At 46.2% G+C, this 24,331-nt stretch overlaps 2 protein-coding genes across 2 annotated transcripts; both read right to left on the bottom strand.

Annotated features, from left to right (window-relative positions):
* Positions 1-8,328: 8,328 nt before the first annotated feature.
* sox32 (SRY-box transcription factor 32) lies at positions 8,329-9,732 on the bottom strand (the record flags this gene model as incomplete). Its single annotated transcript, XM_083631835.1, has 2 exons — positions 9,510-9,732; positions 8,329-9,008 (listed from the first exon to the last, which is right to left on the bottom strand). Exons 1-2 carry the CDS (start codon positions 9,721-9,723, stop codon positions 8,329-8,331), a joined length of 894 nt encoding a protein of 297 aa, XP_083487961.1. The 5' UTR covers positions 9,724-9,732.
* A 7,955-nt stretch (positions 9,733-17,687) lies between these two features.
* On the bottom strand, positions 17,688-23,899 carry LOC310772534 (large ribosomal subunit protein uL15m-like). Its single transcript, XM_083632366.1, has 5 exons — positions 23,759-23,899; positions 23,448-23,605; positions 19,836-20,001; positions 18,245-18,368; positions 17,688-18,119 (listed from the first exon to the last, which is right to left on the bottom strand). The coding sequence occupies exons 1-5, from the start codon at positions 23,861-23,863 to the stop codon at positions 17,782-17,784; spliced, it is 891 nt and encodes a 296-aa protein (XP_083488492.1). The 5' UTR covers positions 23,864-23,899; the 3' UTR covers positions 17,688-17,781.
* Between the last annotated feature and the right edge of the window lie 432 nt (positions 23,900-24,331).

Raw genomic sequence — 24,331 nt, 5'->3', positions numbered from 1 at the left:
AACAAAGATATCTGACTGGTCCCACTGCCATCTGCACTGCTGTTTATTGTTGGTCATATTTTCACCTCATATCATCCAATTGTTTTCCTTTCAGGAAATTCCTGCAACTATTAAATGTTGCTAAGACGCCAAAGAAGAAAACACACAACTTGAACCAACAGTTGTGGGTTCAAGCTACTAAAAGAGGGATCTCAGATGACGCAGAATCTATTTTATTGTCATATGATCGTATCTCTGTCTTGCATACGCCACACTTCTGCATTACACTCTGCATCAGTGTTTTGCATTACTGTCATGGGAATTGAACTGACGTCAGATCTCTTCCGCTCATTCAGGTGTGGCGTTGGACTGGAAGGTTTTTGCATTCCTAATCAAGCTCTAATGCTCTTTGCTCCGGCCAGGCCATCCTCCCCCCCATGCAGCATCTGTCCTGATGTCTTTAAGGCCACCCTTCCCCCATGCAGCCTCTGTCCTGATGTCTTTAAGGCCATCCTCCCCCCATGCAGCATCTGTCCTGATGTCTTTAAAGGCCTAAACATGGTCGTCCGTCCGCCTCGAATTGGAGCTGTCTCGCCGTCTGGCGGCGCCAGCGAGCCCTACATGCTCGGACGCCACTACACCCCCCCTCCCTCCTCCTGTGGAAGCTCCGTGTGAAAATGGCGGAGATTGTGTGGCAGGCAGTCTGAATGAAATTGAATGTAACGTTCCCAATTCTATGTATTAAATTCTAAAAAACGACCCTCAACATTTTGGAAGGCTAAGCCACACAACTAGTTTGTTATAATCTAACTTCATGCTTTGAAAGGCGACTTTACGACGAAGAGCCAAGGCAACGGCCAATCACAACTCTCCTGCAGCTGACGTCACGCACGTATCGTCGCCGTGAAGTCACATTTTCGAGCAGCCCCCGTCAGCTGACGGCGGCCCCTCCCCGTAGGATGGCGATCCACCCGCCGTCCTACGGGGAGGGCGGGGGGAGGCTCTGACGGACGACCATGTTTAGGCCTTAAGGCCATCCTCCCCCCATGCAGCCTCTGTCCTGATGCCTTTAAGGCCACCCTTCCCCCATGCAGCCTCTGTCCTGATGTCTTTAAGGCCATCCTCCCCCCATGCAGCCTCTGTCCTGATGCCTTTAAGGCCACCCTTCCCCCATGCAGCCTCTGTCCTGATGTCTTTAAGGCCATCCTTCCCCCATGAAGCATCTGTCCTGATGCCTTTAAGGCCATCCTCCCCCCATGCAGCCTCTGTCCTGATGCCTTTAAGGCCATCCTTCCCCCATGCAGCCTCTGTCCTGATGTCTTTAAGGCCATCCTTCCCCCATGAAGCATCTGTCCTGATGCCTTTAAGGCCATCCTCCCCCCATGCAGCCTCTGTCCTGATGCCTTTAAGGCCATCCTTCCCCCATGCAGCCTCTGTCCTGATGCCTTTAAGGCCACCCTTCCCCCATGAAGCATCTGTCCTGATGCCTTTAAGGCCATCCTTCCCCCATGCAGCCTCTGTCCTGATGCCTTTAAGGCCACCCTTCCCCCATGCAGCCTCTCTCCTGATGCCTTTCCTTAAGGCCATCCTTCCCCCATGCAGCATCTGTCCTGATGCCTTTAAGGCCACCCTTCCCCCATGCAGCCTCTGTCCTGGGGCCTTTAAGGCCATCCTTCCCCCATGAAGCATCTGTCCTGATGCCTTTAAGATTCAAGATTCAAGATTCAAGATTCAAGATTTTTATTGTCACTCCATGGTACAAGTACCACGTGTGAAATTCTTGTGCAGTGGACTCCGTTTACGACATAGTACAAATAGGCAACAGCAATAAGTAATAGGCAATAAGAAATAGGCATCAATAAGCAATAAGACAGCAATAAGGCAATAAGAAATAGGCATCTTATAAGCAATAAGACAAGTCGGTGGCTTATACGACAGTGGCATATTCATTGCACATAGGTGCACATGTCATGTGCATACGTTAGACGTGTTCAGACATTCCAAATTCGACGTTTTATACATACATGTGCAAATAGCATGTACCTTATTAAACATACACTTAAATTTACAATTAAACGTTAGGCACCTTATTAAACATACACTTAAATTTACAATTAAACGTTAGGCATCCGTAATAGTAGCAGCTGCAGTACGGTACTGCGGTACGACTACTGCACTATTTGTGCATATTTAGGAGTCTCGTGGCCTGCGGGAAGAAACTGTTCCTCAAGCGATTTGTGCGTGTTTTTGGAACCCTGTATCTCCTCCCTGAGGGTAGCCGGGAGAACAGGCTGTTGTGGGGATGGTTTGTGTCTTTGATGATCTTCAGGGACCTCCTGAGGCACCGCTGTTTATACAGTTCGTGCAGTTCTGGCAACTCGTCTCCTGTTACGTGCTGGGCCGCGCGCCTCACCCTCCGTAGCGCCCTGCGGTCCATGGTGGTACAGTTCCCGTACCAGGCGGTGAAGCAGCCAGTCAGCAGGCTTTCAATGGTGCCTCTGTAGAAGTCCCTGAGGATTTCTTTCCTTAGCCCAAACTTCTTCAGGCGCCTGAGTCCGTGTATTCGCTGTTGGGCCTTTTTGACAACAGTGGCGGTGTGGCCGGCCCAGGTCAGGTCCTGGTGGATGTTGACTCCCAGGTACTTGAAGCTGTCCACCCTTTCCACCACTGTGCCGTTGATGGTGATTGGGGGGTGTGTGCCCCCCCCTCTCCTGTAGTCCACAATGATCTCCTTGGTCTTGGAGACGTTCAGAGAGAGGTGGTTGTCCTGGCACCATTGTTCCAGGACCCTCACCTCCTCTCTGTAGGCCGTCTCGTCGCCCCCCGAGATCAGCCCCACGACTGCTGTGTCGTCTGCAAACTTCACGATGGTGTTTGAAGTTTGAGTCGCCACGCAGTCGTGGGTGTAGAGGTCGTACCAGAAGGGGCTGGAGACGCACCCCTGGGGTGCTCCTATGCTGATGGTCAGCGGGGAGGAGGTGAGGTTGCCCACCCTCACCACCTGGCGGCGGTCTGTCAGGAAGTCCAGGATCCAGTCGCACATCGCTGTGTTTAGTCCCAGGTCCCTGAGTTTGCTTACCAGCCTGGAGGGTACTATGGTGTTGAATGCTGAGCTGTAGTCCACGAACAGCATTCTCACATAGGTGTCCTTCCCCTCCAGGTGGGACAGGGCGGTGTGGAGCACGTGTGCCACTGCATCCGCTGTGCTCCTGTTGGGGCGGTATGCAAACTGCAGCGGGTCGTGGTCCGGGGGGAGTGTGGGACGGATCTTTGATATGACCAGCTTTTCAAGGCACTTGCTGGCTATTGGTGTGAGGGCTATAGGGCGCCAGTCATTGAGGCTGGTCACTTTTTTCTGTTTGGGAATGGGGATGATTGTTGCTGCCTTGAAGCAGGAGGGAACTCGTCGGAGGGAGAGGGACTGGTTGAAGATGTCTGTGTACACGGCTGCCAGCTGGTGGGCGCAGGCCTTGAGGACCCGCCCAGGGATGCCGTCCGGGCCGGCCGCCTTGCGTGGGTTGATACGCAGGAACGACCGGCACACTTCATCCTCAGTGATGGTGAGGGGGTGGTCTGTGGGGGGTGGAGGGTGGGTGGGGTTGGTGGTTAGGTGGGAATGGGGGGGGGTGCGGGTGCTGAGGGGTGGGGGGGAGGAAGGGGGGAGGGGAGGTGATCGGGGGGTGGGGGGGAGGAAGGGGGGTGGGGGGGAGGAAGGGGGGAGGGGAGGTGATTGGGGGGGGGAGAGGAGGAGGGGTGGTGGGGGGGCGGCGAGGGGGAGAGGTGATGGGGGGGGGAGAGGTGGCAGGGGGGGGAGGAGGGGAGGAGAGGGGTGATGGGGGGGGAGAGGTGGGGGGGGAGGAGAGGAGGGGGGGTGGGGAGGGGAGGGGTGGTGGGGGGGGAGGAGGGAGGGGGGGGTGATGGGGGGGAGGAGAGGGGGAGAGGGGTGGGAGAGGGGGGGGGGGAGGAGGGGAGGCGCTCTGGCAGAGGGGTCGAACCTAGCGTAGAACGCGTTGAGTTCGTCCGGTAGGGTGGGTGACGTGCTGGGGTTCTGTCGTTTCACCTCTTTGAAGTCTGTGGCAGCATGGAGCCCTCTCCACAGGTGTCTGGGGTTGTTAGTGTCCAGTTTTGACTCCAGCTGCCTTCCATAATCTCTACGTGCTATTTTTATAGCGGTCCGGAGGGCATATTGTGCCTGCTTGTATTGGTCAGTTGTGCCAGAGCTGAAGGCGGTGGTCCTGGCGTGAAGGGCAGCCCTGACGTCGCTGTTGACCCAAGGCTTTTGGTTCGGCATTATTTTGACTTTTTTTGTGGGGACTATGTCGTCGGTGCACTTCTTTATGAAGCATGACACCGTATCTGCATACTCGCCCAGGTCTCCTGCAGCTTTGAACTCCTCCCACACCACTTGGTCAAAGCAGTCCCTCAGGATGTCGTCTGATTGGTCTGACCAGCAGTGGGCGGTTCGGAATGCTGGGGGTTGTCTTTTTAGTTTTTGTTTGTACCTGGGTACAAGTAGGATGGAGGCGTGGTCCGATTTGCCGAAAGGGGGGCGAGGGACGGCTTTGTAGCCATGTCGGATGTTTGAGTAACATTTGTCCAGTGTGTTACTGCCTCAGGCCACCCTTCCCCCATGCAGCCTCTGTCCTGATGCCTTTAAGACCACCCTTCCCCCATGCAGCCTCTGTCCTGATGCCTTTAAGGCCATCCTTCCCCCATGAAGCATCTGTCCTGATGCCTTTAAGGCCATCCTTCCCCCATGAAGCATCTGTCCTGATGCCTTTAAGGCCACCCTTCCCCCATGCAGCCTCTGTCCTGATGCCTTTAAGACCACCCTTCCCCCATGCAGCCTCTGTCCTGATGCCTTTAAGGCCATCCTTCCCCCATGAAGCATCTGTCCTGATGCCTTTAAGGCCATCCTTCCCCCATGAAGCATCTGTCCTGATGCCTTTAAGGCCACTCTTCCCCCATGCAGCCTCTGTCCTGATGTCTTTAAGGCCATCCTTCCCCCATGAAGCATCTGTCCTGATGCCTTTAAGGCCATCCTTCCCCCATGCAGCCTCTGTCCTGATGCCTTTAAGGCCATCCTTCCCCCATGAAGCATCTGTCCTGATGCCTTTAAGGCCACCCTTCCCCCATGAAGCATCTGCCCTGATGTCTTTAAGGCCATCCTTCGCCCATGAAGCATCTGTCCTGATGCCTTTAAGGCCACTCTTCCCCCATGAAGCATCTGTCCTGATGCCTTTAAGGCCACCCTTCCCCCATGCAGCCTCTGTCCTGATGTCTTTAAGGCCATCCTTCCCCCATGAAGCATCTGTCCTGATGCCTTTAAGGCCATCCTTCCCCCATGCAGCCTCTGTCCTGATGCCTTTAAGGCCACCCTTCCCCCATGAAGCATCTGTCCTGATGCCTTTAAGGCCACCCTTCCCCCATGAAGCATCTGTCCTGATGCCTTTAAGGCCACCCTTCCCCCATGAAGCATCTGTCCTGATGCCTTTAAGGCCATCCTTCCCCCATGCAGCCTCTGTCCTGATGCCTTTAAGGCCATCCTTCCCCCATGCAGCATCTGTCCTGATGCCTTTAAGGCCACCCTTCCCCCATGCAGCCTCTGTCCTGATGCCTTTAAGGCCACCCTTCCCCCATGCAGCATCTGTCCTGGTGTCTTTAAAGGAGAATTTCGGTTTTTTCGAACCTGGAGCCATCTCCTGCCATTAATTATGATTTGTCCACTCACCTGGCGATCCCCGCGGCGTATCTGGGCGTCCTAGCGTTGTTTTGATATCAATAGCGTCCAAGTCAGTCGTAAAGTGGAGTTGATTTGGGGCCAAGTGTGAGCCTGTATTTCCTGCATCTAAATAGCTATTTTTCTTCCCTTTTTCGCCAAATATCGCCATAATCTGATCCGTCAACATCCAGCAGAGTGTTATTTCACCCCAGGCTGTTTCCTGGAGTGCACAGGGATCAAATTACCTCAAACGTGATCTAGGTCACCAAGTCTCGTGAAGTCCCGCGATACTTTCCTGTCGACTGGCCAAATACAGGCAGGACGCTTTGCGGTCGTGGTTTTAGCGTAACCTATGTGGGGTTTGGCGTAACCTATGTGGGATTCGAAATAACGAAGGTTAATGGCAGGAGATGGCTCCAGGTTCGAAAAAACCGAAATTCTCCTTTAAGGCCATCCTTCCCCCATGCAGCCTCTGTCCTGATGCCTTTAAGGCCACCCTCCCCCCATGCAGCATCTGTCCTGATGCCTTTAAGGCCATCCTTCCCCCATGAAGCATCTGTCCTGAGGCCTTTACGGCCACTCTTCCCCCATGCAGCATCTGTCCTGGTGCCTTTAAGGCCATCCTTCCCCCATGAAGCATCTGTCCTGATGGCTTTAAGGCCACCCTTCCCCCATGCAGCCTCTGTCCTGATGCCTTTCCTTAAGGCCATCCTTCCCCCATGCAGCATCTGTCCTGATACCTTTAAGACCACCCTTCCCCCATGCAGCCTCTGTCCTGATGCCTTTAAGGCCATCCTTCCCCCATGCAGCCTCTGTCCTGATGCCTTTAAGGCTGCATCCTTCCCCCATGCAGCCTCTGTCCTGATGCCTTTAAGGCCACTCTTCCCCCATGCAGCATCTGTCCTGGTGCCTTTAAGGCCATCCTTCCCCCATGAAGCATCTGTCCTGATGGCTTTAAGGCCACCCTTCCCCCATGCAGCCTCTGTCCTGATGCCTTTCCTTAAGGCCATCCTTCCCCCATGCAGCATCTGTCCTGATACCTTTAAGGCCATCCTTCCCCCATGCAGCCTCTGTCCTGATGCCTTTAAGGCTGCACCCTTCCCCCATGCAGCCTCTGTCATGATGCCTTTAAGGTTGCATCCTTCCCCCATGCAGCCTCTGTCCTGATGCCTTTAAGGCTGCATCCTTCCCCCATGCAGCCTCTGTCCTGATGCCTTTAAGGCTGCATCCTTCCCCCATGCAGCCTCTGTCCTGATGCCTTTAAGGCTGCATCCTTCCCCCATGCAGCCTCTGTCCTGATGCCTTTAAGGCTGCATCCTTCCCCCATGCAGCCTCTGCCCTGATGCCTTTAAGCCTGCATCCTTCCCCCATGCAGCATCTGTCCTGATGCCTTTAAGCCTGCATCCTTCCCCCATGCCATGCAGCATCTGTCCTGATGCCTTTCCTTAAGGCCACCCTCCCCCCATGCAGCCTTCATGCCATTCCCTGTGCTGATCATGTCTGTTCTGCACCTGAATGACTTTAATCAGCTTCAGGCCCTTAGTGTGAGCACAGCCTCTACACCAGTGATACTCAACTTGCGGCCCGTGTGGCCCGCGATGGAATTGCATTTTTCTTTTTTTTTTACAGTGCACCTGAACGCAACATGTTCATGCCCAAACGTTCATGTAATTCTGGCCAATACTCCACTTCTGTTATAGCATTTCAGTCTGGAATATGGAATATCTTTCAATAATCTATGATTTAGCTGCTAAATTGTCAAATACTGCCATCTGCTCGCTACCCAGGCACTTATGTATGTACTTAACCTAACTAACTTAACCTAACTAACTATCCGGTGTGCACAACATTGTCAGACTAAACTCCGGCTGACAAAAACCTACAATCCGCTACAGAAAAATGTATATTGTTTGTTTATTAACTGGCCCCTAGCCTTCTATCCTTTCACGAAAGTGGCCCCCGGGCAAAGCAAGTTGAGCATCCCTGCTCTACACTCTGACAGAAAATATAGGCCAGGGAAGTCAACATTTTCATAAGGGTAAACATTTGGCAGCCAAAGTCAAATGGGTTTTGGAGATTTGTCGATATTTGGCATATATTTAGAGCCTTTGTGAGATGTTTTAAAATGAAACAGGAAGTTGGGAAGTTTATGTCCCTGGCGCCCAGTCCACCCTGTTTCCCTCCCACAGCCAAATGGAGATTAAAAAAAAGTGTGTCAACAGTTTAGCTTATTAGTGGGCAGCAGCTCCAACACCGTTGGACTTAACAGACATGTGAAATCATAGCTATCATATCATCATTATACCAAGAAAATATTTGGGTTTCAACCTTACTCAACTATACTTTTTTTTGCATCCACATTGATTGTTATTAAGGACAGCAGGGACATTTTAGTTGAATTAAAGTTATTTATTGACACATTTATTGACATTTATTACACTGGAATACACAATACTCATTCATTTAAGAACACAAGTTGTCAAAAACAACATGACAAAATGCACACTAAGAACACTTTGAGCTGTCACTATATATATCTCACTATATTGCACGTGTGTAAGCGATACACTGACAATAATTTAAATAAATACATTATGTCTAACACACACAAGGGTGCAAGGGTCATTTCAGGACTGTGAGCGGCTCTCTCTCTGGCTGTTCTGCTGCTGGTAGTTGCTGGGATCCACCGCCTCGGGCCTGCAGTGGGATGGGCCCAAGTACTGTTCAAACTCGCTGCGGTCCAGATCGTACAGAGTGTCCAGCTGCACTTGCTCCAGGTAAAACTCTAGGGGGGGTCCGGCAAAGCTCACCTGCCCCCCATACACCCCCCTGCACTCCCCCTGCACCCCGTACACCCTGCACTCCCCCTGCTCCCCGGCTGGGCTGGAGAAACCATAGTGCTGACTGCCCAGATACATCTGGGTGTCTGCGTGGTACGCCAGTGGGTACATCAGAGACTTATTTGCAAAAGTGTCTGCTGCTTCTGCGAAAACGGGCACACTTGGGTAGGTGGTGTGCAGCGGGGTGAAGTCAGCTGGGGTATTGGGGAAAGCAGCTGTGTTTGGGTAGGGGTGATGCGGGCTCTGCAGCAGGTAGCTCAGGTCGTAGGGCACGGGGAAGGCCCTGCTGGGGGGCAGTGGGCCCGGGGCCTCTGCACACTGCGGCTTGGGGACCTTCTTCAGCTGCCTCCTCCGGCGGGGCCTGTACTTGTAGTTGGGGTGGTCGATTGTGTGTTGCACCCGCAGACGCTCCGCTTCCTGCATGTATGGACGCTTCTCAGCCAGAGACATGGCCTTCCAGGTCTTACCTGCAGGGGACAGTTAGGTTAATTATCTGCCTATTCAAAGAAATGTGCCTATATTGCAATATAGAGCTAGTGAAAACTTTAAAAAAGTGAACATTAATAATATGGTATATAAGCATATCATGCAGCTGAGCTGATAGGCGAATGCAAGGGTTCTCAAACTTGTTCATGTCCGCAACTCCCATAGGAACTTTCCCCAGCAACCATTTTGAGATGGTAAAGCGGAAGGTAAAGCAGATGTAACCAATAATACCATTAATGAGGGCCCTGCATGGCACTGGAGCATCTAATGTAATCTATTAATGGTATTGGATACACCTACTTTACCTCCTGTTTTACCACCTCAAAACGGTTGTTGTAAAAAGGCGGGCCTATTGAGACTGAACCCTGTTCTGTATGGGATATTTTATAGTGAAATTGAACTATTTTCTCTAGCCAAGAACCCCAACTGGGCTAATCAATATCACTTCAAGGGTTTTAATGCAAGTTAAAAAAAATACCTACCAAGAATCTTGCTGAGGTCCGTGTTCTCCAGGTCGGGGTTGAGCTGCGCCAGCTGTCTGCGCTCCTCCTTGGTCCAGATGATGAAGGCGTTCAGCGGCCGTCTGACTCTCTGCCCCGCACATGTGGACTTGGCTTCGGGGCTGGAGCAGCTGGAGTCGGAGGTCACCGACAGCGGGCTGGAAGGCCCCGAACCCGGGGAGCGCACCTCGGCCATCGGCTCCCCGTCGGCAGCGCCCGCGTCTTCGTTTTCAAACATTGCGCTGTTTGCGCTGCAGGGCTGGAGAGCGGCAGGGACGCTGCTGAAACGCATGATGATGCTGATCGGTTAGGTCGCTGTCATTCTCCCTGTGATGCTGACTGACGGTTATATGCGCCCAGTCCACCAATAGGAGGCCAGGAGGAGTGGATTTAAGGTGTGAATTCCAGGTGTTTTCTCGGGTCAGTGATAGGCAGGCGCAGTCCTGATGCCCCAATCAATCAACCGTCTCACCAAACTTCAATTTGTGGAAAAATCGTGGGTTTATAAATCCTCGCATGCAGCTACTTCTAGCCTATTAAATGTGAAATGTTATGCAGAGTAGTAAACTGAAGTAAGTTAATTGAGGGTATATATAGCACACACACACACACACACACACACACACACACACACACATATATATATATATATATATATATATATATATATATATATATATATATATATATATATATATATATGCCTATATATATATATACACACACACACACAATGAATTTCAATGTAATCGATTTTGTTTGCCATATCACCGACTGGAGGTCATAGTTTACCCACAGCATTTTTATTTGCATTCACTGCATCAATTTGTTTGAACTTTGATACGTTTATGAACCTTTCTGCTATATATTTGTGCAGCATTTGTTTGACCGTTCATGACAATAGTTTAATTGGAGAATAACATTATTTCCATCTCGATGCACTTATTAAGACCATATTAGTCTACTTGTAGGCTAGTTGTAATTTGATTTACCTATTTGAGATAAATGGAATTTAATCAATAGGTCCTGAAAGGCAGAGTATTGATAGGTTGACATCAAAGTTCTCAGGCTGGTTACTAATTACACTGCGCGGTGGCTCTCAGCTCTTATCGTCCATCCACTGTCTCTGTCGAAGTGCATTTTACACGACTGAAACAAACATGATCAAGGCCTGTTTATGACACAATTACCGCACACAAATATTTGCCAAACAACAGATAGGCCGGTATCTCAACTTTCGACAAGGGGACGTGATCAGCTCACCTTAAATGCAACATACAGTAGGCCTATGCTAGGCTATATAGCCTATCAAAAACAAGACAATAACTAGACCTATTTAATTTAGATTTATATAGGCTACGTCCATCAGTTAGAATCTATGGCAGGCTAGTCTGGCTACGCCTGAATGTCTGACTTGACCTACATTAACAACACACGATGAGCCCCAATATTATTGGTGATTTCTAGTTAAATGACAGCTGTAAGATTTAACTCTGCGGCTGTGAGCACACTTTAATATAATAGGATGCCATTGCAGGCGCTTGCTTCCCCCAGGTTTCAATGAATAGCCTATGTGCCCCTTCTTTGGCACTGATGGGTAACATTATGCAAACAATAGATGTGATTATGCTGACAGCAGCAACGTTGAATCTGCAATACACGGACTGGCCTAATACACCTGCACGTCTTTGTCACTGCAGACGAGTCGCTTATGCACGCTCTTTAGGTAGGACTACATATTGTGTAGGGTGTGTTAATACACAAGTAAACCAAGGCAGCCTGATCCATTTTGCAGTGACACACGAGAAAGAGCTATATCCTAATCATATAGGCCTATACAGTAGATGGATCATTAATGGTAAGGAATGTTATAGGCTAATTGATGCCAGGAAATACACCATGAAAAAGGTTAATGCATGATTAAGGTAAACTAATTATGCACACCTGGAATTTAGGAATATTAGTGATTTCTCGCTGGGGGATAATAACCCCCCATATTAGTGATTTCTCGTGTTGGGGACCCCCCCGCCCCCCCGCAAGTCTTGCATAAAAAGTAGCAAGTTATGCCAATAAGCTTATATGACCCCCTAAAAGTTCCAGGCACTCAAGACCGAAACTGATGACAGGTTATATGATGGCGAGAGATAAAAGATAATAGGTCTATAATATTTCAAAGTTTTATAGGCTATAGCCTAAATCAAATTCTGACAAATAGCCTATAGGCCTTCGGGCTTTATTTGAAATAGAATTAACATCCAAAGGAAAACCTTAATACCTGTTCGGGGTGTGTGTGTGTGTGTGTGTGTGTGTGTGTGTGTGTGTGTGTGTGTGTGTGTGTGTGTGTGTGTGTGTGTGTGTGTGTACACGTGCGTGTGTGCGCGTGTGTGTGTGTGTGTGTGTGCGTGGGGGGGGGTGCTATTTCACAGGTTGTCAGAATTAAGAGGTTGAATCCACATCCGCGGTGTGAAACGTGCACGCGTTGTGAAGAGCGCTAATAATGGATTTAATCAATTAGCTTGAACGACTCAGCGTGAATACAATAACGTTAGTTTCGACTGACCTTTTCTGTGAATTGAGTTGGCATATTAGCTGCGTTTGGGGGCAATCCCTTCCACGGCTGGATTATCTTGAGAATAGCCTATCTTTTTCACTTTAATTTACCTTCTCATAACGTTTATAGTGCTAGTGATTTAAAAATATACACTATTATTGTTATTTTTTTTTTACACAAATAGATTATATAAATATTGTAAGAATGTTCCAAGTATATTATTCAAATGTAAATGTATGTAAATTATTGCACTCTTGCAATAAAGTAGAAAAATATAGCCTAGGTGTGCCCTTTATTCTGAACCCCAAATAATAATCTGAATAGATGACAGTAGGTATCATTGCATTGTCTCATGGCCAAACAAGGAGAGTGCTGCAGTTGAATGGGCACTATGCTCTCTGAATAGGGATTGTTCTCAGTGGCTTTCTGATCACAATGTTCCATTGTATTGGACAGAACTCATATATGGGACACTCCACTCCTTCTTCACTTTGCAGGAAGGATGGCCAGCAGGCTGCACAGGTGAGTTCTGCACCCAGGACCTGCAGGACTTATAAGGGACAAATCCTCTCCATGGGACCATTTTACTGGATTTACAAAGGTCCTGGATCTTGAGGATTGGGATATAGGAGGATGTCTGTTTTTCTGTCAAAATACATTTGGATAGGCTATCCCTATTCAGCATGGGCTGCTGCATATATGGAGGGCTTGCTGGGCCGGAGGGTTCGTTGCTGTCATGGATCACCTGCAGGTTTCAGAAACTGGCTGGTTGCTTGGTCCAAAACCATACTGTAACGCTGAGCTGATGTGTGGACTAGAGCGTTATACGTCAATGCAAATGGCACAAATTGGGCAGTTTCCCTCACACCTGGCCGTGTTCATGTTGTGCTGTAGACTAGACTACAGTGTGACTTGGCCTTCCGCTGTTGGATTTGCTGACCTGGCCTCAAGAAGACTTTCTTCAGACAGACATTTAGCCAAACAGTATAGAGACAGAGGAAATAAGGACCTTGGGGGTATAAAGCGAGCTGCCTGAGTCGCGACCTCTGATAATGAACCACTGTATTCCAATCTGGCTTCAGTCACTTCATTGGCCGTCCCATTGACTTTCCTTACAGTGGCTCATCCATAAAGAGCCACATTGTTTGGGGTGTGAAGGGGATATAATACTGTTGTCTCAGGTGACTATGTTTTCACAGCGAGGGCTGTATTGCATTGTATTGTATTGTATGGTTCACAGCAGGCTAGCATCAAGATATACTCTGTCAAGACACCATTCTATGCAACCCAGCATTCAGCCACTTCTAATCACGTTTGAGCACATTGGACAGTAGACTGCGGCCCTGGTGCTAGCCTGGTGCTAGCCTGGTGCTAGCCTACGCCTAGCCTCCACGCTCCCCTGTAAACAGAGCCCTGCCCGGGCTGATGCGAGCCCAGCTGAGAGGATTACATGCCCCCTGGTGTAGACAGGCTTAATGTAGCCTCATTAGCAGAACACAATGATGCCCCCACCTCCAGCATAGATAAGAGGCCAGGCTCAGCCAGACTTCAAACTACAAACTCCCAGCACAGGCAGGCCAGGTGTAGCAGGGCCAGAGAGAGGAGGGGCACTACACAGACCAAATCATAGAGGCTGCAATTAATTGCTTAAGAGAGAGGAGTGTCCACAAAGATTTCTGAGAAGGTGTTTTAGTGCTGCAGGTAATCTTTGGTTCGGTTCAGGAATAAAGTACAATATTGGTGAAAACCTTTCATCATACTCTTAACACAGCAAATCACAATTAAATCACAACTGCAATATTCTGTCAAATAAGCAAAAATGATGGCCTAATATTAATATTAATATTTTTTGTCGATGTATGTCTATATATCGACAAAAAAGCCAGTGCACTCTGGCGTTAAGGCCATGTTTTTCTGTTTTTCCTCACTTGTATAATTTCATTCTAAAATCCACTTTGGATCATTATAGTCAATAAATGATCATCAATCAATACTGGTGATATACTGCTCAGAGGTTATAATGAGAACACACATCCATCGTATTTCAGTCTCCTAATTGTAATTAGGCTATACACTGCATTGTTGATTGTAATTAGGCTATACACTCCATTGTTGTAATTCAATTTTTGTGTCACGCAGAGCTGCTCAGCCCGAGACACGCTAACGAGGCAAAGCTCTCATGAAAAACAGCTCCATTCTTTGTAAATTAGGAATTGTATTCTGCACCAGCTACTGATAAGACAGTCTTATCTGCAGAACTGAATAAGTCTCACAAGTCTTTTATTATTGTCCAGACAGTTTTGGCTGCTGGTGGCTTATTGTCACAGCCGGTCATTCATGCAGTGTTCCCAAGTTGTCGCAGCGTTGCTGTGGCCAATGGTTCTCAAAGTGAGGTCCAGGGACCCCCAGGGGTCCTTGAGGGCGTTCCAGGGGGTCCCCAGCAAAAAGGTGAATAATTTACTTTCACTATAATTCCATCCATGAGTAACACAATGACAGAATGTATGACTATTTTGGTCATGGGTTTCATACATTTTCTGTATTAAAATATCTAAAATATTTGTTTTTGTCAAATGGGGCACCCTGGGACAAAATCTTATCAAATGTGGGTGCATGGTCTAATTTGCATTTAAGGGGTCCTTGACATGAAAAAGTTTGATAACCACTGGCTGTGGCAGCCCTGAAGGCAACGTCCCAACCATGACCCCCCCCCCACTTCCCCGATTGGCCCTCTGTCCCTATGGTCAATGGTCCCTATACAGTGTGTCTGTCTGTCTGACCCTGACCCCAGACAGAGGTAGGGAGAGACCTGCACTTACTTGTAATTAACCCTAATTATAAACTGGAATTAGACTGAGACCTGTGAGACACCATGATATCTGTGTCTGTCTTAAACGGCTCACTCAAAGACAGTAGATAACCACAACATCAACTCCAATAACGATTGAATGTTTACAGTCATTAGATACGTGTGAACTGGTTAGACTCAGACATTAGATTATTTGGAGCACAAACCGTGATGAAATGCTTGTCTGATAAACACTAACGTGAAAGACATGATTGGGAAAATACTTTATGCCATTTATCTATTACTGCCAGTACTTATGCACACTTAACTTTCTCTTGCGCTGTTGCAAGTTCACTGGGTTGATATACTGTAGCAGTCTTGAGCTTTGAGATGTTCCCCTCTCCAAACTCTTATGCTACTCTGAGACCTGATACAAACTCTTAGCTCTTATGCTACTCTGAGACCTGATACAAATTCAAAAGGATCTGCTGCTTTGAAGATAAGCACTGTAGTTCTGCCATAAACAATGATTGTGCTGTTTCTTTCCTGTGGTGTGATTTATTTAAAGCGTTATGCTGTAAGGATTTGGGCTGCTTTTCCTGGCAGGGCCGGCTGTATATGTATCCTCTACTTGCATCATTTATTATTGGGTACTTGAGATTCAGGAACATTTTCATGAGAACCACACCTTCTACCAACCAACAAGTCATAGACCCCGAGTGTAACCTAACTTTGCATCATGTTGTCATTAAAATTATGCATATTTACAAAACTGTGTTTTTCACCACAACCTCTATTTACAGATGCAAACATTTGACAATTATCCATATTTACTATTGAACTGAGTGCTTTGAGTTTGTTGCAGAAAGATAATTTTTAAACTTTTTTCTTTTTTAGCCCAATCACTGCATAATTGAGAGCTACCTAGCAGGAACCAACATGGCAGTGGGACTTTGTGCAGAAACACAATGCGCACACACACAAACATATGCTTCCTTTGATAAAGTGTTTTTATACCCGTAGAAATTCTATGGCAGCGTCCCTTAAGACAATATCTGCGTAAAATACCAAGTTATTTATAGTGAGCGTGCCATTTTGACTTCAAAAAATAAACATGAGCGTAATGGAGAGTTTGAATATGAGGGAACCTGACCTGTGAAAGTCCTGTGAAAAACAAGGAAAGTGTTTTTTTTCTGGTAGTTTGGAAACTGCTGGGCCTGGGCTGATTGTAATAGCTTTCACTTAAAAACTAGGACAGTCATTCTCAACCTTATTCATATCAAGGACCCCTAGGCCTAATTTAGAGCACATTAGGGCCCACGGACCCCCATTTGATAAGATTTGTCTCTCTCTGAACTAAATGTGAGAATATTTTTATTGTTAGATATGATCTTGCCCAGAATTCCATGACTGTCTGTGTTGTAGGTAGAGACGACAGAGAAAATATCAAAACAGTCATTCTTCTATAATCTCTAATTTAATTTAATTTCTTGATCCCCCTCAAGGACCCCTGGTGGTCCCTGGACCCCACGTTGGCAACTGAACTAGGGGTTGTGGACTAATTGGCAAAAATATTTGAACTTGGCGTGAGAGAATTCTGGGAAGTTGCGAGGCAGACCTGACAACAGAGATTGTGTGAACCATGTGTAATTTGTTATCCAAGAGCATCCAACATCTTCATGGTATTTTCAAGTCCACCCTGGTCAGTGGTGACGTCTCTGAAGCACTGGTCAGTGGTCATGTCTCTGAAGCATAACGGTCAGTGGTTATGTCTCTGAAGCATAACAGACTGGTCAGTGGTCATGTCTCTGAAGCATAACGGACTGGTCAGTGGTCATGTCTCTGAAGCACTGGTCAGTGGTCATGTCTCTGAAGCACTGGTCAGTGGCCATGTCTCTGAAGCATAACAGACTGGTCAGTGGTCATGTCTCTGAAGCATAACAGACTGGTCAGTGGTCATGTCTCTGAAGCATAACGGACTGGTCAGTGGCCATGTCTCTGAAGCATAACAGACTGGTCAGTGGTCATGTCTCTGAAGCATAACGGACTGGTCAGTGGTCATGTCTCTGAAGCATAACGGACTGGTCAGTGGTCATGTCTCTGAAGCATAACGGACTGGTCAGTGGTCATGTCTCTGAAGCATAACAGTCAGTGGTTATGTCTCTGAAGCATAATGGTCAGTGGTCATGTCTCTGAAGCATAACGGACTGGTCAGTGGTCATGTCTCTGAAGCATAACGGGGCAAATTTGTAAGTGTTTACGTCTGATTGTATTCCAAGAGGGGGAGGGGGATCGTTTGAACGTCCAGGCCAGGATACAGCTGCCTATGACTAATTTCAAACTCCCCTTCTAGTCCGAGGCCCATTTCACATGTAACACACATCAGCATGCATCTGTTTCCTGTTTTCATTCTTTGACTTATCTTATTTTCCTCATTTCCCCCTCACCTGTTACAGTTCACCATCCTGCCATCATGTTGCATTTATGCTTCAAAATGCCGATCGGAGGTCGGCTACTCAGAATCAATTAAACATTTGTGAATGTGTCACAAAACAGGTCATAACCATGTTATGAATGTGCATGCAAAGCCCTTACAAAGGAAAACAGGTCATAAGCATGTTATGAATGTGCATGCAAAGACCTTACGAAGGAAGTGTTATCAAACTAAAAAGTCATCAAAGCTGGGGGGAAATGTGGGAAAGTCTTTGGCCGTACTTCATTGCCCATTCTTTGACATAACAGAACTATATTAATCCAAAAGTTAAACATATGAAAGAATAAAAACACTACAGCAGAGATGTACATTTGCAAGTCTTTTTAACATTTGAAAGGAGTCAGTATGCAAATCTCAGCATTTTCCTGACATTTGCCTTGAGATCATGTACATAAACATGAATTTATTTTCTTATCAACATCTAAGAATTATAATATTTCAGCAGTTTCTCATCAGTGGGTTTCAGAATCTTCTTTTCTGGCATATTAACAATCCAGCCCGGAGAGAGGCCAAAGAAGATCTGTCTGGCATCCTTCCTCATGGACAGCATGTGATACAGTTCATCCTTTGAAATGTCTGGCAAAATATATCCGTACTTCTGTGCCAGGTCTAGCCGGGCTTGCCGGATTTTCTCTGGGTCTGCCAGGTAACCCCGATTTTCAGCATCTGTGTAATATCGGACCATATCTTCGCTTGGTAACATTCGCTTCGGAATAGGCTGCCCACGCAGGAAGAACGGCACAGGCTTGATTAGAATCGCTGCAACAAAGTGATATGTTAAATTACAAAAGTAAATAGGCCCACGTCACATAACACAATATGTTGGTGTAATGGTGGGAAACTATGGACTGCGTGAGACAGGCATTCAGTCAGCCATTAGTTACCAAGGCTTATGGGGTCGTAGAAACTTGTAGTGATGATCCCTCCATTTCTCTCAATAGCAGCAACGGCTCCTTCAGATGCTCTCTGAACCTCAATGTGGATTTTTGCAGCAAAGATGTCAGCACCCTGGCACAGAACAAACAGGTGAAAGGTGAACTTCTGCCAGAGCAGGGTGGATAAAGAAGTCAGAATGTTAACAACACTGTTATGTGGTGCCACCTACTGGCACAAGATGCTATAAGATGGATAATCTTCCAGGCTTGGTTTGAAATCCAACAATTCAAACGTACACTTCGGGCCAGCCGCTTTACTGTGTTAAAATGGGTCTCAGGTGCAAGATGTAATCAGATATGACTCCCCAACCTTTATTTATGCACAATTAAAACTATAGCTCCAATGTCCACACTGACAGCAAATGACTCTTTGCCTTGTTTCCAGCATCACAACCTTCCCTTGCAGTAAATTAAAGACTATTTACTTTTTATCTTTACAGCAATAATGAGGCAGCCAGGCTGTTGTACTGGTCCCATACAGCAAATATACTGATAAAAATAGCATAAACTGTACTTTCTTCTAAGACTTAAACTTCATATATTTCCGCTATATTTACCGGTAATAGTATTTCTTTGAGGGTGAATGAGTTCAGGTCCAGGACGTTGTTCTCCCAGCTCACCAAATGTGGAAATCAGTTCCTCTTCCTCCAACATCAAACATGTAGCAAGAGGAAACTACCAGTCCCCTTGGATTCTGTACTAAAACATTTTGCTACCTGGAAACAATTTGGTCTCATTTTGAATCCGAGGTCACGTTACCCAAATATTTTCCATCTTTTACAGATTTTTTTTAAACAATGACGGAAAAACCTGAAAGCCGTCCGTCATATTGACAGATTGGAAATTTGAATTACCAGCGCCTCTTCAGCCCAAGTTTTGAAGTCGGACAACATTTCTCCCTGACTCACCAAAAATTAAAAATTAAAACGACAATCATGAAAGTTGGAAGGGGGGTTGGAAGGGTCTATCACCTCTGCAGCAATGTCCTGCAATGTATTTGATTATCCTCAAGGGAGCAGCACACTCAGTTTAAAGTCCATGCAGATCAGGAGGAAGGTTGGAGTTCAGGCTATAGGTTACAGTAGGTCAATTGTGTTCAATTTAATTTTGTGTAAATGGTTTTGTTCATATTCTCCTCTGTTTTGAATACAAAAGATGAAAATAAGACATTTGGGATTAAGTTCCTAAATTTGAGTTCCCATATGTACACCAAATATTTTAGAGATAGAAATACGACTGTATTGTAATTACTCACATAAAAGAAGATTCAGCTCAGGCCAGTATCCGATTGCATTTAGATAGCCCAATTAAGTTTTCTGACACCGGAACAATGCAATATATTTTACATTAACCAACAATGCTTAACTTTTTAGGCACATTTATGAATCAAATTTTACACATCAACTTGTAGCCCTTATGTTGTGGTTCTCATTAACACCAAGTGCAGGTGTAGGTAAAGTGTTCTTTCTCACTTGCAGATGAGAGAAAATAAACTTTCCAACTCTGATATGAAGACACACAAGCTTCGATCAGCAATTACCTCATCAACAAGCTGAACTCCAAAGTCCCTCTTCAGCGGCTGGATGGTCACCCCCCTGCCGTTGACGAGCTGCGTCAAGTCGATGGGCTGAGTTGTGTCCACGCGTCCAAGATCAATCAGGTACTGAAGGCGTTTCAGAGACAGGGGTTGGTACTGAGGACGGCGGCTGAGGAACAGCAGAAAAATACATTCATGATTCGATCACATCAACTGTGCCAGAATGTTATGTGCTGCTTAGCAATAGGCAACATTTTTTTTTGGATCAAATCAATACTATAGGTCAATGGCATTAATAAATACAGTAAATAACTCCTAGAGATGTAACGATATATACCTTTTTATGGTATACTGTGATATCAAGCAACCACAGTTATCAAGCTTTCCCTGTAATATCGTGCCCATATGATGTTGTGCAATATGCAGTGCCAGACGCCACTACAAATAAGTTCATAATGCGGGACCCTTGTGTAAATGTTCTCATATTAGTTTCAATTCAATAAAGCTATATTTTTAAGCAGTACAACCGCTTCTATGAGTGACTTTGTCAGTATGAGCATGAGAATTCACCTGAGATGTACCGCACCGAAAAGTTCACCTGGAAGGGGTTAGGGAAGTGATGTCACTCGGACAGTGGGTGATCAGCGAGTCCGCACTGAGTGAAGACACAAAACTACCTCCTCCATATGTGGTTTGGGACAAGTGACACAAATCAGATTTGTTGCTGTTCAGAGTTCAGACTCATAAAACCAATCTGGATACAATCTGGATAGGTCAAAAAAGGTTGCAAATTGGATTTGGCCTGCCAGTCTGAATGAGGCCTAAGAAGTGATGTCACTCGGGCAGTTGTGTGTGTGCGTGTTGAATGCACAACTGTGATGTTACCCAAGATTTGGGTCTGGATCGAGACAACAAGGAAGAGTGTGTGTGTCTGTGTGTGTGAAGTGATGCCACTCAACTGGAAATGATGTCACGCAACTGACTGATTTCATCAGGCAGTTGTGATGTCATCAGTGATGTCACTCGAGCAATTGTCTTCTTCTTTTAGTTAAAATTTGTTTTAAGTGGTGTCTGTCTGTCTGCACCGCTTACTTCAGCACCTGGGTGTGATTTTTATTCAAAGCAAAATACTGTACTTGTCTGTTTTGTGATGGGCCATAGTACATTTATATTGTCAAATAGCGTATACTGTGATATTTTGGTAGATACCGTATCGTACTGTGAAATTTCATATCGTTACATCCTTAATAACTCCAAGTCTGAGATTGATGCTATATTTCATAAGCCACTTCTTAACATGCAGTGGAATCCGGATTATAACCAGCTCCTAGCCGGTTGGCCTGCATGTTAAAAATCAATTAGCCGGTTTATGCGCACTCCCGCGAGTGCGGATCATAACCATCTCAACCCCCAGTATATGATCCGCATTATAGGATAAGCAGCTGTTGTTTAACACTGGCAGCTCATGATCCAGATCATGTAGCTGTTATGTGTGAGTGGGCGGGTGGTGGCACTTTACAAACCATTAATGTCCCATCATTATTTTCATGAATGGACGTAGCGTTAGTTACGTGGCTGGATTATTCAAGATTCAAGATTCAAGATTTTTATTGTCACTCCATGGTACAAGTATCACGTGTGAAATTATTGTGCTGTGGACTCCGTTTACAACATAGTACAAATATAACAGGGCATATGAGTGCAAAAACAACAAGAGACACAACAAGCAATAAGGCAGTATAGTGATAAGACAAGTCAGAGACAGTGGCATATTCACTGCACATAGGTGCACATGTCATGTGCATACTTTAGACGTGCTTAAACATTTTAAATTTGGCGTATTTGACATACAGGTGCAAATAGCATATTCCTTATTAAACATACAATTAAACTCAGCGTTTTAAATTTGGCGTATTTGACATACAGGTGCAAATAGCATATTCCTTATTAAACATACAATTAAACATTAGACATACGTAATGGTAGCAGCTACAGTACGGTACAGTACGGCTACTACACTATTTGTGTATGTTAAGGAGTCTCGTGGCCTGCGGGAAGAAACTGTTCCTCAAGCGATTTGTGTGTGCTTTTGGAACCCTGATTATTTGGAAGAGTGCCAAATTAGGTGAGTAAACAACTAAAAGTTGAATCGTTTCTTTGTCCCCCATCTGCCAGTTTAAAAATGCAACAAGGGAGATGTTAAGCCTACTAGAGTTGCGCGATCTTGACCTCAGTCAGATCGTCAATCGCCACCCCTTGACATCACCAATACACTATGTCATCGCGCAAGCACATGGCTATATATTAATATGGATGTTAACGTCCATATTAATTAGCTTCAGCTGCGCTCTCACTGTACTTTGCTAACTTAGCATCGATGCTAGCAGGACTTACCCAGCTATCGTCATTGCCTGCTTTTACTGCTGCTTGCTGGTAATGTTAATCCCATCATTCCCATGTCAGAAAAAGTATCCAGATTTGTCGCTAACGTTAGTCTCTTCTGAGAAAGATTGTCTCCAGGAGGGTCTGAAAAGTTTTCTCGAGTTGGATGCAGCCAATTATTGTGTGAGGCAGCCATTTGAGGCAGCCAGTGTTGTGTGACTGTGAGCATCCAGTGTTGTGTGACTGTGAGCATCCAAGCTAACACAGCTGCGGAGAGGAGCCTATTTGGATGAGAGGAGCTGACTGACTGACAGCCTATATCGAGACATAGGCCTAGCCTAACTTTTGTGGGGAGAAATAAATTGAAAACTAGTCAGATATGACTTGAATGCCACTTGTAAAATAAATCACCCACAGTGATTGACGACGGTGCAACCACTATTTTGACTGGGCGGCTTTATGTAACAAGGCAAGCGCTCATTTTTGGCACATTGCCACCTCTCGTTATTGCCTGAATGGTCGGAATGGAACCTCCGTTAAAACGGCATGTTTTTGAATGGAGTTTGGTTACAGATTCGCTAAAGCTGTTTCCATATCACATTTCTTGTTATCGATATACATGCTACCGCACTCCCTCCCCCCGCCCACTGGCAGAGAGAATACGGACACTTTCCAGCTGTTTCTAAACACAGACTCCTCATGTCTAGAAAGGTAAAAACCGGAAAATATCCTGCTCTGGCAAGCCGGACATGATCCAGACTTCATGTTTAGAAGAGGCTATACTGGACAGTGATCCATGTCTGGTTGCTCATTCAGTTATGAGCAGATGGCTGAAAATATAAGTTTCTGACCACTTGATAGGGCTGTGTCTACATTTTTACAGATTTTAAAAACAGCATCTGTTAAGGCAGTGGTGTCCAGTGAATGGAGTGCCAAGATTCGATCTACAGGTTTTCATTCCAACTTAACTATAGCAGCTGATTTGATTGACTGATTAACACACTTTTGGTAGAGAGGAGAGAAGCTAGGCCCTGAAATCACCACTGGTATGGGCTTACAATCCTTTCATTAGCTTGTTGACACAGCGCCATGCCATGAATTATGGAAAAATAAATACAAAAATACTTCTTGTCTAAAGACGTGGTTCATGCTGTAGCTACACTCTTCAGTCATAGAAATGCACTTGTGCTACTGATGACAGAAAAACAAGAGACCAGGGGGACCCGCCTTTACCTGTGTCCTTCATTGTAACCATATTTTGGTATGGCAAGATAGAAGGGAGTCTGACCACCCTCAAAGCCCAGACGAGGACGGGTGCCTCTCTGTCGCTCTCCTTTATGTCCCCGGCCACTTTTCTTCCCGCCATGTTGACCTCTGCCTCGTCGTCTCTCCTATAAACAGGAAAACATAGAATCTTATCACGATTTAATCGGGAGTGCTCGCATACGCTTCCTATGTGTAACATTGGCTAACTATTGGCTAGCTATGAGCAGACACATATGCTGCTTGCCACTATGTAATAGAGATGCAAAATAAACCCTTACCTCCTTTTTCGACCCTGGTTCAGGTCGCAGGTTCGCTAAAGTTATGCGAGGCAGATTCTGCAAAACATCTAAGGCTTTTCCACCAGGTTTTTTGGTAAAAGACATGTTTCTGCTGCTCACATGTCACAGCCAAATCAAGGACACATGAGTCACGTGACGGGGGTAAGCGGAAGCGATATTTTCAAAATAAAAGGAGGGTTGATGAAATATGAATCCCAAATCCATTATAATAAACATAACAACGGAATTAAAGTGTGGTGGTATAAGAGAGAGCGAGAGAGAGAGAAAGAAAGAGAGAGAGAATAAAAGCAATTTGTACGCAGAACTCCCATTCAAGCTGTTTGTTCTGCGCCCATGCTCTGCGCATATTCAAAGGCAGTCTGACGCTCACGAATGCAAAGGTCAGGGGTAATCGATGTTCACCATGTTCACAAGTAAAGATAGTTTTAACGGCAGTTACCAAATAATATATAACCTCGTGTTACACATAGTCGTAGTTAATCTAACGTTACAGTCAAAGTATGCTTTGCTGTCAGTGTAGGAGATTTGATTGTCACTTCACTTGTTAAATCA

The sequence above is a fragment of the Poromitra crassiceps genome, assembly GCF_964638095.1.
Source record: "Poromitra crassiceps genome assembly, chromosome: 2".
NCBI classification, from domain to species: Eukaryota; Metazoa; Chordata; class Actinopteri; order Beryciformes; family Melamphaidae; genus Poromitra; species Poromitra crassiceps.
This window is presented reverse-complemented; position numbering and strand designations above follow the sequence as displayed.

What these genes read in the sequence shown, in the direction of transcription:
- LOC310772534 (XM_083632366.1), bottom strand. Translation starts at nt 23,863, where the DNA reads ATGTCTTTTACCAAAAAACCTGGTGGAAAAGCCTTAGATGTTTTGCAG. An exon ending in GGTTACAATGAAGGACACAG is followed by an intron (nt 20,002 to 23,447) that starts GTAAAGGCGGGT and finishes GCTGTTCCTCAG; the next exon opens with CCGCCGTCCTCAGTACCAAC. An exon ending in GAGTTCAGCTTGTTGATGAG is followed by an intron (nt 18,369 to 19,835) that starts GTAATTGCTGAT and finishes GTTCTGTGCCAG; the next exon opens with GGTGCTGACATCTTTGCTGC.